Genomic DNA, 14,962 nt, shown 5'->3' with positions numbered 1-14,962 from the left:
TTTGCACACCTTGAGTATATCCAGGCTTTGTCTATTGAGTATGCCATAACAGAATAGACTTTTAAAAATAGATAGACAATGCTGGAGCTATTGCTTAGTGGTGGGGGCTTGCCTAGTGTACGCCAGGCCTTGGGTCTAATCCCAAGAAAAAGAGAAGATAGACAACATTACAAGAAACAAAGTAAAAACCACCATCATTAAAGGACCTCAAGGCAATCCATGCTTTTTCTTTAAAATTGTGTATGTGTGTGTGTGTGTATGATAAGATAAACAGGGAAAAGCTGACATACAAATATACAGATATATAAATGCATAGATTAGAGTTAAGTTCTTGGCCCGGATCAACAGTTCGGTGACCGAGTGCTTGCTCAGCATGTAGAGGCCCTGGTTCAAATTTTCAGCACCACACATGTGCACACAGACATTATTACAGCAACACATACATTATTAGAACTTCCTGAAGGAATAACGCTTGTCTTCTTTTGAAAACAGGGGCATCTTGTTCATCCAAAGTCATAATAAGAGAAACAGTCGGGGGTGCCCTAAGCGTCACTACAAAGGCTGGAAGGCGAAGGCAAGGGAAGGTGTGGACACTAATACATTAGTATATTGTGGGCCAAGAACAAAATAGCCTCCATATTCCTGAATGTATGTTAAGTCTTTTCTTCAGATCCCATCATTAGCCGGTAAGCAGCACCACTGTTTACCACCCAACCAATCCAGAAGAAACACACAGTCCCAAGGGCTTGCCTTCCCTTCCTGAACTTCTCTGCTCCCATGCTCACTCCACATAGCCCCACAACCCTTATCTGTGCGGATGCACGTCCAAGACCACTAGCTAAGCCTGCCTCCCTCAGATATTCTTTTTATAAATGAGTTGTCCTTAACTCTGGCCCAGTGGACATTTTCCAGCTGCTCTCATACTTGCCTGTATCAAGTTGCACAAGCATGTCCCTGCACCTGGTCTTTCTATGGCAGAGGTCCCGTGAGCTCAAGATTTTGAATTTAACCATCACAACCATCCAGAGCAGTAGAACTGGTTGGTGTTTGACCTCGAGCCCAGAGTGGGGCATTGAAGATGATGATGATGGAAAGGTGGCTACCCTTCACACTGTGGGCTCTTTGGCTGGAATATAAATTAAGTGGACACAAACAGATTAGCAAGGGGGGAAGCTACGTTTAACTATACAGGATATCTGGAAGTCCCAGAAAAATATACAACTTGAAGAAAGAGCAAATAGTTAGATTTTATGCAACATGCCGTCAGTGGTGGTGCACACCGTTAGTCCCAGGCACCTGGGAGGCAGAGGCAGGTGGGTCTCTATGAGTTCTAGGCCAGCCTGGTCTACAAAGTTAGTTCCAGCACAGTCCAGGCTACACAGAGACAGCCTGTCTCAAAAAACCAGAAAACCAAACCAAAACTAAACAAAACATTTATGTAACACATCCTTATTACAGATAGGGATGAGACTTGAGGCTTCTGGGGAAGTGGGCAGTTACCCAAGATATGGTAAGGGTGGGGAGGAAATGTGCCTGTCTTACAAATAAGTCTCCCAGAAAGAAAGGTTATATGGATACTGTCCTCTATTTGACACACAAAGTTTACCCTTGTACATTTCCCTTACAGATATGTGTGTGTTTACAAAAAGAAAGCTGCTCAGAGCTACTACTGCATCTGCAGTTTCTCACGACAACAAGACCCAAATATGCCAAGCGTGTTTTGAATTATAATATTTTGGTCTCCTATGATCATATTTAATGGTGATGTGTCCTGAACCTCAGTAACTGAGTACTATGAGAAAAGAATTGGCAGGTCACGGCACACGAGAAACTCGTCTTTGGCATGATTAAGACAGTACCTTCCATGGGGTCATATATTTATTTATAATAATGATGATGATGATGATAGATATACAGAGTACATGAAAGAGTGTGCACAGACTTGCATAAAAATGGAGATGCTCAGCTTGAGTGGTAGGTAGCCCTCAACAGTGACTGCATTTTTTTGCACAGCCTTCAACAAACACTCAACTCACCATTTAATTTTTTTCGTCTTTTGAGTTTCTTGCTCACAATTAAGCTGTCCAATTTATTGATAGTCCACAGAGTGGCTCAACAAAGAGTCACTCTTGTTTTTACAGTCATATGACTCCTGACATAAAGACTGGAAAATTTCTGGGTCAATGCAGAGTAATCTCTAAGATGTATTAACGGGAGGAAAAACAATGTACCAAGGTTTGTGCTGAATTCCTTCTTCTTTACATAGGAAAAGATAAAGCGTAATAATGTGTGTTCGTATCTACTTATATATTTCCCAAAGAGCCCCCTGATAGGTGTGTATGAATCTTTAAAGATGTGGTAACCAGAGTCGGGATGGGATCAGAAGAGGTAATGAAAGTGGGATTCCAGTCTGACTGTGATCTCCCCAACTCATGTTGAAACTTACTTGCCACTTAAAAACTATGAAGTGAGACTTTTAGGGTGTGGTGATGTCAGGGAACTTCTGTCATCGTGACTGACTCAGTGAAAGCTGTTTCTGTGGGAGTGAGTTACTGTCCAGTGTGCTCCTGATAAAGGAGAGAGAGGTCTTGATTCCTCTCTCTGCCTGCATATACTGGTTTGTCCCTTCTGCTATGTCATGACACAGAACAGATGCTCACCAGGTGCTAATACTGTGTTCTTGACTTTCCCAGACACCAGAAGCATGAGCCAGATACATTATTATTGTTCTTTTGGTATGCCAGGTTTTTATTATTTTTATATTTGTAACAGAGTCTCAACCTGTAACACCAGCTATTTTGGAACTTGCTATGTAGCCAAAGTGGACTTGTAACTTACAAAAACCTCCTGCCTCAGATTTTTGCATGATGAGATTATAAGCATGGTATTTTTCTATAGCCACAGAAAAAGGACTAAGAGAGATGAAATGTGTTTTTATAATAATTTTTATCTTTTATTAAATTTTTTATTAATTACACTTTATTCATTTTGTATCCCCCCATAAGCCCCTCCCTCCTCCCCTCCCGATCCCACCCTCCCTCCCCTTTCTGCATGCATGCCACTCCCCAAGTCCACTGATAGGGGAGGTCCTTCTCTTCTTTCTGATCTTAGACCATCAGTTCTCATCAAAAGTGGCTGCATTGTCCTCTACTGTGGCCTGGTAAGGCTGCTCCCCCCTCAGGGGGAGGTGATCAAAGAGCAGGCCAATCAGATTATGTCAGAGGCAGTCCCTCTTCCCATTACTAGGTAACCCACTTGGACACTGAACTGCCATGGGCTACATCTGTGCAGGGGTTCTAGGTTATCTCCACGAATAGTCCTTGGTTGGAGTATGAGTCTCTGGGAAGTTCCCTGTGTTCAAATTTTCTTGTTCTGTTGCTCTCCTTGTGGAGACCCTGTCCCCTCCAGCTCTTACTATTTCCCACTTCTTACATAAAATTCCATTCACTCTGCCCATCAGTTGGCCATCAGGCTCAGCATCTGCTTTGATAGTCTGCAGGGCAGAGGCTTTCAGAGGCCCTCTGTGGCAGGTTTCAAGGTTGTTTCCTGTTTTCTTCTTCTAGCTTTCAGAAGCCCTCTGTAGAAGGTTCCTAGATTGTTTCCTGTTTTCTTCTTCTTCTGATGTCCATCCTCTTTGCCTTTCAGGATGGGGATTGAACATTTTAGTTAGGGTCCTCTCTCTTGCTTAGTTTCTTTAGATGCACAGATTTTAGTGAGTTTGTCCTATGTTGTTTGTCTATATGAGTGAGTATATACCATGTGTGTCTTTTTGCTTCTGGGACAACTCACTCAGGATGATCCTTTCCAGGTCCCACCATTTACCTGCAAATTTCACGATTTCCTTATTTTTCATTGCTGAGTAATATTCCATTGTATAGATGTACCACAATTTCTGCATCCATTCTTCAGTTGAGGGGAAGCTGGGTTGTTTCCAGCTTCTGGCTATTACAAATAAAGCTGCTACAAACATGGTTGAGCAAATGTCCTTTTTGTGTACTTGAGCCTCTTTTGGATATATTCCTAGGAGTGGTATGGTAATTTTTATCTTTTAAATGTATGTGCTTATTAGCTTTTCAAAAATAACGTTAAAAATTACCAGATGTAAACTAAACAAATCTATTTGTTTCTATTATACAATAACAGTGGGACACTGAGAAATAGCTTTTGTTTCCTGCTCACCAGTCAGGCTTATAAAATCACCCGCAGTTGAGAGATCTGCAGAAGAGCAGTTTCCCTCTGGATAGAGCCTTGCTTTATCTTAGCATTCACAACACGCTGATAGTAGCTTCCTTCTTCTCAGGGTCAGCTTCTGCTGTCACCCCAGAGGCCCTGAGTACACAGCAGAAGATAAAAGGTTCGGATGCCTCTTACATGGCCCTGTGTGACTTCCCCAAACAGAGCCACCAACCGTGGAGCAAGTGTATAAACACCTGAGCCGATGGAGGACATCTTCCATCTAAACCACTGTAGTTATAAGTCTGGGCAACTGAAAGTGATGGTCAACAAAAGTGCAAATATGTTTAATATTCTTAAATTCCAAGAGGATTTTTCTGCTTAGACAAGTCTTATGTTAAACATACTTTACGGCATTGGAACAAATCTGGTGGATCTTGATGCAAACTTTTATGCTTGTAGAATTGTTGGCGCCAAACAATTTTTTTAAAAATAACACTTGACTTCATACAAGTCAGTTGCTAAGTCTGAATGTCATTTTAAGTGTCCAATTAGGCAATAGCATTTTGCCATTTGCTGAGGCACGATAATTTTCACAGGTTTGAGAAGTAGAAAGCACAAGCTTTTGTTCTCTGTGATCTGTAAAGGCCCCTTAATGCACTCTTCCGTGTCTTTTGTCTGTCCCCTGAAGTCAGATGTCCCCCACGGACAAGCAGATGCCCTGGTGGCAGGTCCTCTGGCCTTCTCTCTCAGCCTCTTTCTGTCTCAGGAACAACTGTCAGCCGCAGCAGAAGTTAGACCCAGCCGCGCTGGCTTCCTGGTCTGAGTGATTCACTCCCAGGTTTTCTCCCCGCAACAGACTTACTGTCACAGGGTCTGTTTCTGAGGAAATATAGCTGATCACAGCTGATCACAGCTTCATCTTACGTAAGGAATAAAGGGGGTTTCCTGACCATCAACACGGGGAAGGGGCTTCATCGCCCAAGCCCAACGATACCGCTCTCGGCTGTGTGCCTGCTGGGAGGGAAACACCCTAAGCAGAGAGCCCTTGTGCCTCCTTTGGCTTCCCCCTTTACTTTCGTCGGGTAGTAAATGGGACAAAACCTACTAAGCTTCTGCTTCTTTTAGGCCCTAGGTCAACAAACACGTTGTGGACCGGAAATGAGTACTTCCAGCTTTGATGGCTTCCCACTTTCTGTACATCTATTCAGTACCGCCATCTTAGCAGAAAGCATTACACGACACACAAGGGAAGGAGTGCAACTACATTCCAATCAAACTACGCTCACCAGCTCCTGGAATTTCAGCCCATTTTCTTTTAAAGACCGTAAAATGGCGTACTTTATAAATATTTCCAGTCATTTCAAAACGTAAAACCCAAAATGTCAGGCCACTCACAGGCTGACAAGAAGCCACAACGGGAAAGGTGCTTGCTACCATGCCTGGTGACCTTGGCATGAATCTACATGGAGGAAGAAGATATCAGATTCCTGAACATTGTCCTCAGACCTCCACAAGCATGTCTCATGCACACACACACATACACAAATAAATAAAATAACAAATAAATAAATAAATGTAATTTTTAAATGAATGAAAGCAAATTGACCTCACTCATAACCTCCAGGCATACAAAAGCAAGTAATATGTAGATTCTGCCCATTGAAGGCTGTCTACATTATTTTTTTTTTAAACAGATCTTGCCTCAGGTTTATTTGTAAAAACAGCATAGGACACTGGTCATCTGTAAATAGTGTGTAGATGGGTGTGTCACACCAGTCCGTCTGTCTTCACATTAGTAGAACCATTTCCTACGGGGCCGTCACAGGAGCCTGGGCACCTTTGGGAGCCTGAGCTGGAGCCTTGCCCTTTGCTGGAGCTGTGGCCTCTGCCTTGGTTTGAACCTTGGGCTTTGATTTGCAAAGCCTACGATCCTTAGCCATGTAGCTTTGAATCTGCTTCCCAAGCTTGGGGTGAGCAATGAAAGCCAGGCGGCTGAGTTTGTGGCTGGAGGCCTTTGGCATCTTGGGTTTAACAGCTGCAGGCTTCACAAGGGCCTTGATGGCCTCTGCTCGCTCACTCATTGCCTTTGCGTTGTTTGCTTGCATCTTCTTCAGGCCTTTCTTGTTGTGCTTCTTGGCAAAGTGCATGTTCCTCAAGAATTTGGGGTCCACCCCCTTAAGAGATTCGTATCGTTGTGACCGGGGTTTCTTGATGCCATCAAGAACCACACCACACACAACCAGTCCCACAAATGTCTACATTATTTTTTTATTGCTGTAACAAGATACCATGACCAAGGCAGAACATAAAAGAAAGCACCTAATTTGGGTCTCACAGTTCCAGATTGATGGCGTTCATTGCCATCATGGAGGGGGGCATGGCAACAGGCAGGCAGTCATGTCACTAGAATGGTAGCTGAGAGTGTTACATCTGATCCACAGGCCTGAGGTGGAGAAAGAGAAAAGGGCTAGGAGGGAGAGACAGAGACAGAGAGCTAACCAATTAATGGCACTAATGGCATGGGATTTCAAAATCCCAAAGCCCACGCCCAGTGTCACATTTCCTCCAACAAGGCCACTCCTCCTAATTCTTCCTAAATGCTTCCACCAGTTGAAGACTAAGCCTTCAGCTATATGAGCCGGTGGGGGCCATTCTCATTCCAACCACCACATGAGCCATGGACATACACACTCTGGAATGCCGTTGACTATGGTTTCCTCTCAAGGTTGTATCGTAAGCCACTTTGCAGCCTGGGAGATCTCATCACACCTCTCACTGTGATTTTTCATGAGGATTGCCAAGGGTGTACACAGACTATCTCATAGCTTGTCCCCGCTTATGTGACTTGGCTCTCTTCTTTCCACCAGCCACCCTTATTAAGAAGAGCACCTAACAGAATTCTAAGGAGTCAACATCTCTTTTACACCTAGGCAAGGGTATCATACTATGAGTATGCTGCCACCCTTGGCCCAGCTACTTCAACTAGGAACAGGCCTTAGTACAAGGCTAAAATATCCAGGTATTAAATGATTGTGTTAGCTTCCCATCATTGTGATATCAAAGCCAGAATAATTAGCTCATTGAAAGAAATGGTTTCTTTTGGCTCATAAGTTAGGGAAGTATCATAAGAGATGAATTGGTCTTATTGTTTTGTGCCTGTAGCAAGGGTAGGCATTGTGGAGTATGCTCTTCACCTCACTCATTTCCAGGAAGCAGAAGAGAATAGGGAGAAGGTTGGAGTCCCACAGTTACACTCAAGGCCAGTTCCCCAATAACCCAAATGCCTCCTGCTTGGCCTCACTGCTTAAAAAGATCTACAATATTCTGCAAGTTTCACCCTGAGGACCAAGCTCCTAATGCGTGGGCCTTTGAGGGTAGGGCATTCAGGATCCAAACTACAACACTAACGCCAACGGAACTCCAGCCTGTGATTTTACTGGTCCACAGCAACCTTATTAGGCAATTTCATTGGAGAAGGGATGAGTGGCAGGGCAAGTTCAGTGTCATGTCCTTGTGTACAGTACTACCATAACACTGCGTACTCCTCCCAAATTTTCTAGTCAAAACAGAAAGTCTGGGCAGAGTAAATCTGTTAGTGTGAAAATGTTGTATAGAAACTCAGCTCTAGAGAACATAAACTTTATACACATCAGTGTCCCATCCATGCCTTTCAGTCTGACCTCTCTCATCAGCTACATAACTCTCACCTCTTCATTCCCCATCACTTTTGTTTTTTCAAAGCTTTCCTCCCATGAGGCTAGGCTAGGCTGAGTCTTTCACTCTGAATCCTGAGGCTCCCTAGGTCATCTTTATCACTTACATTAAAAAAAAAAATGTTAATTGCTAGGTTAATTACCCATTGGTGGGTGTCAGTTCCCCTCCACTTACCTGCCCACTGTGCTTCTAAATCACATCGGTAACAGCAATGGTAAAGAACAGTGTTCTTATAAATAAGTACATATATATATTTATGTATACATATATATTTATATATACATATTTATATATATACATTGCAAATTTTTGTTTCAAAAACCTGCCAAAAAAAATCAGTGTGCTCTTAAAGCTTGGGAGTGCAGGCTTAGTATCAAATTGCTAAGTTTTAAAACACCATCTAGGTAGGATTGGTGTGCCACATTTTCTAAAACGTGCAAAATCATGCAGGGTAAGTTGGGAGAAGCCAAAATAAACCACCCTGCTTTGGCATGGAGAAGGCACTCATGAGTGAATCACCTTCTCAACACACATTTTCCCCAAATAAATTAGTCATTTTCATGGAGAATGTGGGTAATTTCAGCAGCCGCCACATGACAAAACTTCTCAAGGAGAGAATCAAACAATCAGGAGTAAATAAATATCCATTAGAAGAAAAAATGACATATTTTTAATCTTTGGAGGTTAAGCAAAAACAAACTGCAAAATACCAAGTAACTTAATACTTATTTCTTACTACTGGGATAACCTTTCTTTGGAGTTACAAAGAAAACAAAAACACAGTAAGGCTTCAAGCCATGGTGATCGTGTTGGAATTAGCACAGTCCAGACTCTACAACCTGCCTTGCTGTTTATTAATGTGGCTCTTCACAGTCCTTGCCAGGTCTTAGAAATCAGCTTTCCAGTCTCAATGATCATTCTACACTGGCTGCCAGAAGCCTTCCAGTTTGCCCCTCTCCTTGATGCCAAAAGCGTCCTGAGAAGGGAAAGGCTGAGGTCTGGCTTTCAGAGAAGCCTGTTTATTGAGTTCCAGCAACTGTAAAGTCTCTGATGAAGATTCATTTTCTTGGGTCCTGCTTTCTGCCTGGAAGAATGTTGAGTAGTCCTTATCGGTGGCAAAACAAGCACAGGATCCAGCTCAGCTTCTTTTGGAGTGAAACATGACTACTTTTTAAAGAGATATTTTCTCCATTCATGTCCATTCTGTGCCCTCTGCAAATCTTGACCTTAACCAGAATTTTAAAAGGGACTACTTCTGCACAGGCATGATCCTACACTCACTGGGAAAATGCTCATTGTTTTATTTGTTTGCTAAGGCAACTACAACAATATAAGGAGTTGAGGAAAGACTGTTTCTTAGTGAAATGTTACTATGACAAAATGCTGTAAACAATGAGCTTAAATCAGAGAGAAGTTTTCAGAGGTTTCCATCCATGGTTGGCTGGACCATCACTTTGGAAGTGGTGATGAACATTGTGATGAAAGCACATGGAAGAAGAGATTGCTCATCTCTTGGTAGCCAGGAAGCAAAAAGAGAGGAGAGGTCAAGATCTCAGAATATCCCCTCAAGGACATAGTCCAATTCCTTCTACTAGGCTATCATCCTTGAAGGCTCCACTATCTCTAAGTGGACTGAGGACCAAGCCTGCAGTACATGGGTCAGCCTGTGGTAGGAAGGCAGCAGCTTAGTACCCTCCTACCAGAACCTCTGAGAGGTCACCTGAAAATTTGGGGTATTGCCACGTTCTCCATATCATCACTTTCATGGTTCCCACAGTTTCCTCTTTAGGTTCTGGGAGTCTCTTGTCATCAAGGCTGTTGTGTTAGAGAGAAAAGAGTCACGTGTAGAGAGGCTAGCATGGGAACCTGGTGGCCAGAGCAGAAACAAAACAAGAACTGTTTTCTCAGTGTCCACAATCTCTCTCCTGTGCTCTGAGGACTTCCATAAGCATTTATCCTTGGTCCAAATGCTTGTCATTCATGCACCCATCAGCATGACCGCACTGTACATCCTCTCTGTGTCAGGAGTTTGCTGGCACAGGCATCTGTCTACTAAAAAACACATGGACCCCCTGCTGAGGCTTGCTGCCCTCTGACGTGGGTAGGGAAAAGCAGAGGCCATGGGAGGTGTCCTTGACCAAGTAAGTAATATGCTCTCTGTGATACTGTACTTTCCTCTGTAAAATAGGATAATAATTGCCAGGATGTCACAGGGCTAAGAAAGAAGTAAAATGGACTGTGTGTGAAGATGCTTCACCCGCACCCACCGCAGGTAGCAGCTCACCTGCGCACTGTTTTGGCAGGTGTTGACTAGAGAACTATAAAGCAATTATATCTGTGATGATAACACCAACAGTAATAAGTGCCAGCACTTGCACAGTACTAAAGACATGCCTCATATGTTTCTAGGTCTACCATGCGTGTTCCCTCCTCATGAGTTCTTACAGTCCTTACAGTCCTTACTGGCTTCACAGTTAGCCAGTCACAAAGTGACTCTTGGGCTACAGGGTTCAGCCCCAGAATCCATGCTCTTGGCCATACTCTTGGGCTGCCTCCCTGAGATGGTTTCTGTTTTTGCTGTTCCCCAAACCTGGTAAGTCATTCTATTACATTTATTCTTTTCTTAATTTTTATTAGCTCTTCGAGAATTTCATACAATATATTCCGGTTGTATTCACCACCCTCAAGTCTTCCCAGACCCTGCCTCCCTTTTCTTGCCTACCTAACTTTATGATGATTTCCCCTTCTTCCTTTGCCTCCTCCTCGTCCTCCTCTTCTTCTTCCTCTTCTCATTCTTATTTGTATTTTATTCTCCTTCTTCTTCCTCACCAATTAAATCCAGTTTGTCCTATCCATATACTTCTAGATATCTGGCCTTGCACTGGACCTTCGTTGATCTACCAAGGAATACATATTCTAAGAACACTGATTTTTCTCTGCCCCAGCAACTATCAAATATCAATAGCTACTCAGCTGAGGCGGGACATTGAGCCACCTTTCTTCTCCATGCTGGGATTTTGTCTGGCTTGAGCTCACATAGGTTCTGTGCATGCTGTCACAAGCACTGTGAGTTCTTAGGGGTCACTACCCTGCAGTGATGGGAAAACACTGTTTCTTTGTAGTTGCCCAACACCTCTGGCTCCATCCAGTCTGCTGCAATGATCCCTGAGCCTTAGGAGGAGAAAATGTGATAGACGTTGTATTTAGATCTGTACATTCCATATTTTCTTTCTCTCCACTGTGACGGATTGTGAGTCTTAGTATTAACTGCCATCTGCTGAAGAAAAAAAAAAAGCTCCTTTTGATGAGAGTTAAGAGATTCATGCAAATCCAGTAATGATTCCATCACTCCTCCACTGTCTACAGCAGCATGAGTCGTCAGAGTGAAGCTTTGTGACGGACATGGGTCAAATGGATGAGGCCAACATCCTCAAGGGAGACGTCACAATAAATATAGCTAAGACTCAGTGAAGCAAGGGTTCCACAGAAAGAGGGCAAATTGCCTGCTGTAAGAGGGAGAGTAAGGGGTTAAACTGGAGGTCACCAAGGAGACTGCAGCTCTGTGTCTTATGACACTCCAAATGCCCTTTTTGTGGCTAAACAACCTTTAAGCTGAAGTGGCTTCTGTATCAGAGGCTGGCGTCTGAGCAGTTCCCAACTGCCACACTCGACCACGACAGCTGTGTCCTCAGAAAGCCCTAACTTCCCTATAATAACATTTACGTTGTGGTTTTGAGCTCTTCCCGTGTGGTCTTTTCCAAAGAATCATGGGAAGAATTTCCCTAATAGCCGTATCATGTTTATCATTACTTGGTAAGGTGGGGGGTAGGGAGGCCATCTCACCCTGTAAACACACCACTCAACTCATAAATCATCCTAAAACGTCCTGAAAATCCACAATGCCCAGCCAACTGTGTTGCTAGACCCTCAGTCCTGCCTCCCCGTCTCTCTTTGGAGTGTAAGCTTTGTTTTGGCTGTTCTCTAGCCTGACTGCTTGGCTATGAGAAGGACTGCTGTGAAACCCTCACCTGCTGCTAGCAGTTGGACAGAGGCTGCTGTCAAGGATAGGGAACTGGGAGAAGGCATGGGGTCATGGATGCTCCTTCTTGGCACAGGGCTAGAAAGATGGTTTGAAAGCATAGGGGGAGGCAGGCACTGTGGCACACTCCTGTAACCCTAGCACTTGGAGGGGGGCAGAGGCAGGTGATTCTCTGTGAATATGAGGCTAGCCTGGTCTACAAAGTGAGTCTAGGACATCCAAGGCTACACAGAAAAACTCTGTCTCAAAAACAAAAACAAAAACAAACAATCAAAAAACATAGGAGGATGATCTTGAACACTAGACTTAAAAGTATGGAGTTTTGGCTGGCATGTACCTCAGTGGTAGAGTTTTAGGTTATAAGATGGCCAGAGCCTGAATCTGTGTTAGGCCAGTGCTGCAGACATTTAAAAATATAAACATATGCAAACACACAGGGAAAGCTCTGATACATTGCATAAGTTAACAGATAACATCCATTTATTGTCTTTTCCCCAGTTTTTCGATATTGGGAATTTTTTTTCAAGTGATCAGGCATCATCAATTTTATGTGCAGAAAAAAAGATTTTATTTTTAGAAAAAGAAAAGCCTTCTCATTTGCACAGAATTCCAAAGTGCAGCATCTAATTAAGTCACAGGTTAGTGTGCTGTGGGTGACTGTGTAAGGGCCTCTGTAACCCAGGCAACTGACAGAGTGGACACTGTGTTCTCCCAGCCAGCCTAAGAGACACCCCTTGGCTGCTGCCTCCATGAGATCAGCCTGAGGAGCTGGTTGGCCCCAAAGTAAATTGGGCCTTTTTCTTCTCTTTTCTCTGAGCCATATAGTCCTCCTCGTCATCTTCCCTCTCTCTGCTTCCTTCACACACAACAAATACCCCACACTTCAAATATTTTATTGAAACAAAGAATAAATACAGGAAAGTGTGGCTCACCCTAGCTTGAGTACTGTCTCCTTCCATTCCTTGTCTTCTCCAAGAAAGACTCACACCCTGTGTGTGCATGTGTGTATGTATGGGGGGGTTAAAGCTTAGTTTGCATACAGATCCATTTTCTCATTCAAACAGTTACAGGTTGTCCATATTTCTCAAGCACAGCTTAGCCTGGGCTGCAAAGATGGGTAAGTCCACAAGGAAGCCAGGAAGCCACAGTCCAGGTTAAAGTCAGACAACCTCCCCCGCCCACACACACACATAAAAAAAAATGTAAGACAATGGCAAGGGAGGCAGAGGTGGTAGGAGAAAAATAATGAAGAGTAAGGCTGGGCAGCAGTTGAAGACACCTTTAATTGCAGCAGTTGGGAGGCCGAGGCGGGTATGTCTCTGTGAGTTTAAGGTCAATTTGGTCTACATAGTTAGTGAGTTACAGGAGAGCCAGGGCTACACAGAGAAATGCTGTCTAAACAAACAAACAAACAAAACAGTGAAGAATAGGAAGGATATAATGGGATGGGTGAAAATGGTGTGACTGTTTCTCTAAAACTACAAAAGTTCTAAGTGAGGAGGTGATGTCTAATATCTAAGCAGGCCTTATGTCTGCCAGAGAGATGAGAGAGCAGGAAGGATGATCAATGCACAGGAAACAGCATGTTCAAAGACCCCCAAAAAGGGGAAATAGGGCACATGCGGGCTCTAGTAATGAAGTGAGGTAGGCATGGCTGCTCCAAGAAGCAACAACAATAAGCAATGGAGACTGGATCTAATGAACCTTCTACCATAGGCCAGGTCTTTGTTCCTCTGCAGAGACTCACTTTTCACGTCTGTTTTCTTCACCCTCCTGAATTTGACTGTGTACTCCACCTCTGTCTGGGCTGTGACTCGAGTCCCAGAGTGTCCTAGTATAGAAGGAGAGATCATAGAACTGCCAGGTGCCTGGGTGTGTGCTGGGTATAAAAGCTGGAAGGCATGCTGCATACAAACAAGGACTGCTAGCTATAGCCATGGTGATAGTGATGAGGATAAAGGCGACTGTAGAGTATTCATCTTTTGACTACGACAACACAACTCATGTTGGCTACTTAAGAGAGAAGCAAAGTTTATTTGGGCTCAAAGCATAGGAAGTGTTACGTCCTCCCATCATGATATACGTTCTACTGAGGGTGCATATATCTATGTGATTTGTCTTAGCCACTTTTCAATGGCTATGAAAAAAGCACCATGACCAAGGCAACTCTTTTTATAATACTTTTTATTGGTTATTTGGGAATTTTACATCATGAACCCCAATCACTTTCCCTTCCCAGTCCTCCCAGGTCTGCCCCTTGACCTCAGGACCACCCTGTCCTAATAAAAAGAAGAAGAAAAAGAAAACAAGAAAGTCTAGCTGTGTGGCCCATATTACTCACTGGAGAGTGATCAAACTCCTGATAGCCAGTTCCTTAAAGAAAAGAGTTCTTCCCTACCCACACCCCAGCCAGAAGCCATCAGTTGTGGAGAACCACACTTCAGCATCCTCATCACATTTTTTAAGAGTTCTCTTCAATGGCTTCCTATCTATTGCTGGGTAGGGGTTGTCACAGAAGCCTTCTGTGTCCCTCTTTCTCAACTGTGAGTCTTCAGTCATCAATACTATGGCAAAAGTAGTTTCTGAACCCTTTACAGTCAGCAGGAGCATGGATCATAGACTTACACATGGTTTCTGGCAATAGCACAGAGGTAACAGGTCACAGATATCAACACAGACCCCAGCTGCAGTAGGACCATGGAGAGCTCACAGATACCTGGATGGTCTCAGCTGGTAGCCCAGAACAAGGACATCTGTATGGCCTTTGGTGGCAACTCAGGCCAAGGACATCAACATGGCTTCCAGCTGCTGTAAGACCATGGGCCTCCACATGAACTTCCAGCATCAACACGACCTGGAGCAGCAGACCAGGGATACCAGAGCGGCCCGCAGGGACAGCACAGACCGTGGAGGTCTTTCAGGGAGGTACAATACAGAAAATGAGCCGTTCTTCATCTTCATCATGTTATTGCTCAGAACCCAGGCAATCATGCAGCTGGGCAGCATGTTCGGGGGGGGAGTGCAAGCTCCAAA

The 14,962-nt window shown here is 43.8% G+C and overlaps 1 protein-coding gene across 1 annotated transcript; it reads right to left on the bottom strand.

The window, feature by feature from the left end:
* Positions 1-5,984: 5,984 nt before the first annotated feature.
* LOC129688996 (60S ribosomal protein L29-like) lies at positions 5,985-14,935 on the bottom strand. Its single transcript, XM_055624076.1, has 2 exons — positions 14,807-14,935; positions 5,985-6,431 (listed from the first exon to the last, which is right to left on the bottom strand). The coding sequence occupies exons 1-2, from the start codon at positions 14,933-14,935 to the stop codon at positions 5,985-5,987; spliced, it is 576 nt and encodes a 191-aa protein (XP_055480051.1).
* Positions 14,936-14,962: the final 27 nt, after the last annotated feature.

This window comes from Psammomys obesus, unplaced genomic scaffold (assembly GCF_907164565.1).
Source record: "Psammomys obesus unplaced genomic scaffold, mPsaObe1.curated_primary_1811, whole genome shotgun sequence".
In the NCBI taxonomy this organism is placed as follows: Eukaryota; Metazoa; Chordata; class Mammalia; order Rodentia; family Muridae; genus Psammomys; species Psammomys obesus.
The sequence above is the reverse complement of the archived record's forward strand: the minus strand, read 5'-3'. Positions and strand labels throughout refer to the sequence as shown.

Coding starts and splice junctions, on each gene's coding strand:
- LOC129688996 (XM_055624076.1), bottom strand. CDS start 14,935: ATGCTGCCCAGCTGCATGATTGCCTGGGTTCTGAGCAATAACATGATG. Junction 6,432..14,806: donor TGTCCCTGCGGGCCGCTCTG/GTATCCCTGGTC, acceptor AAAATAATGTAG/ACATTTGTGGGACTGGTTGT.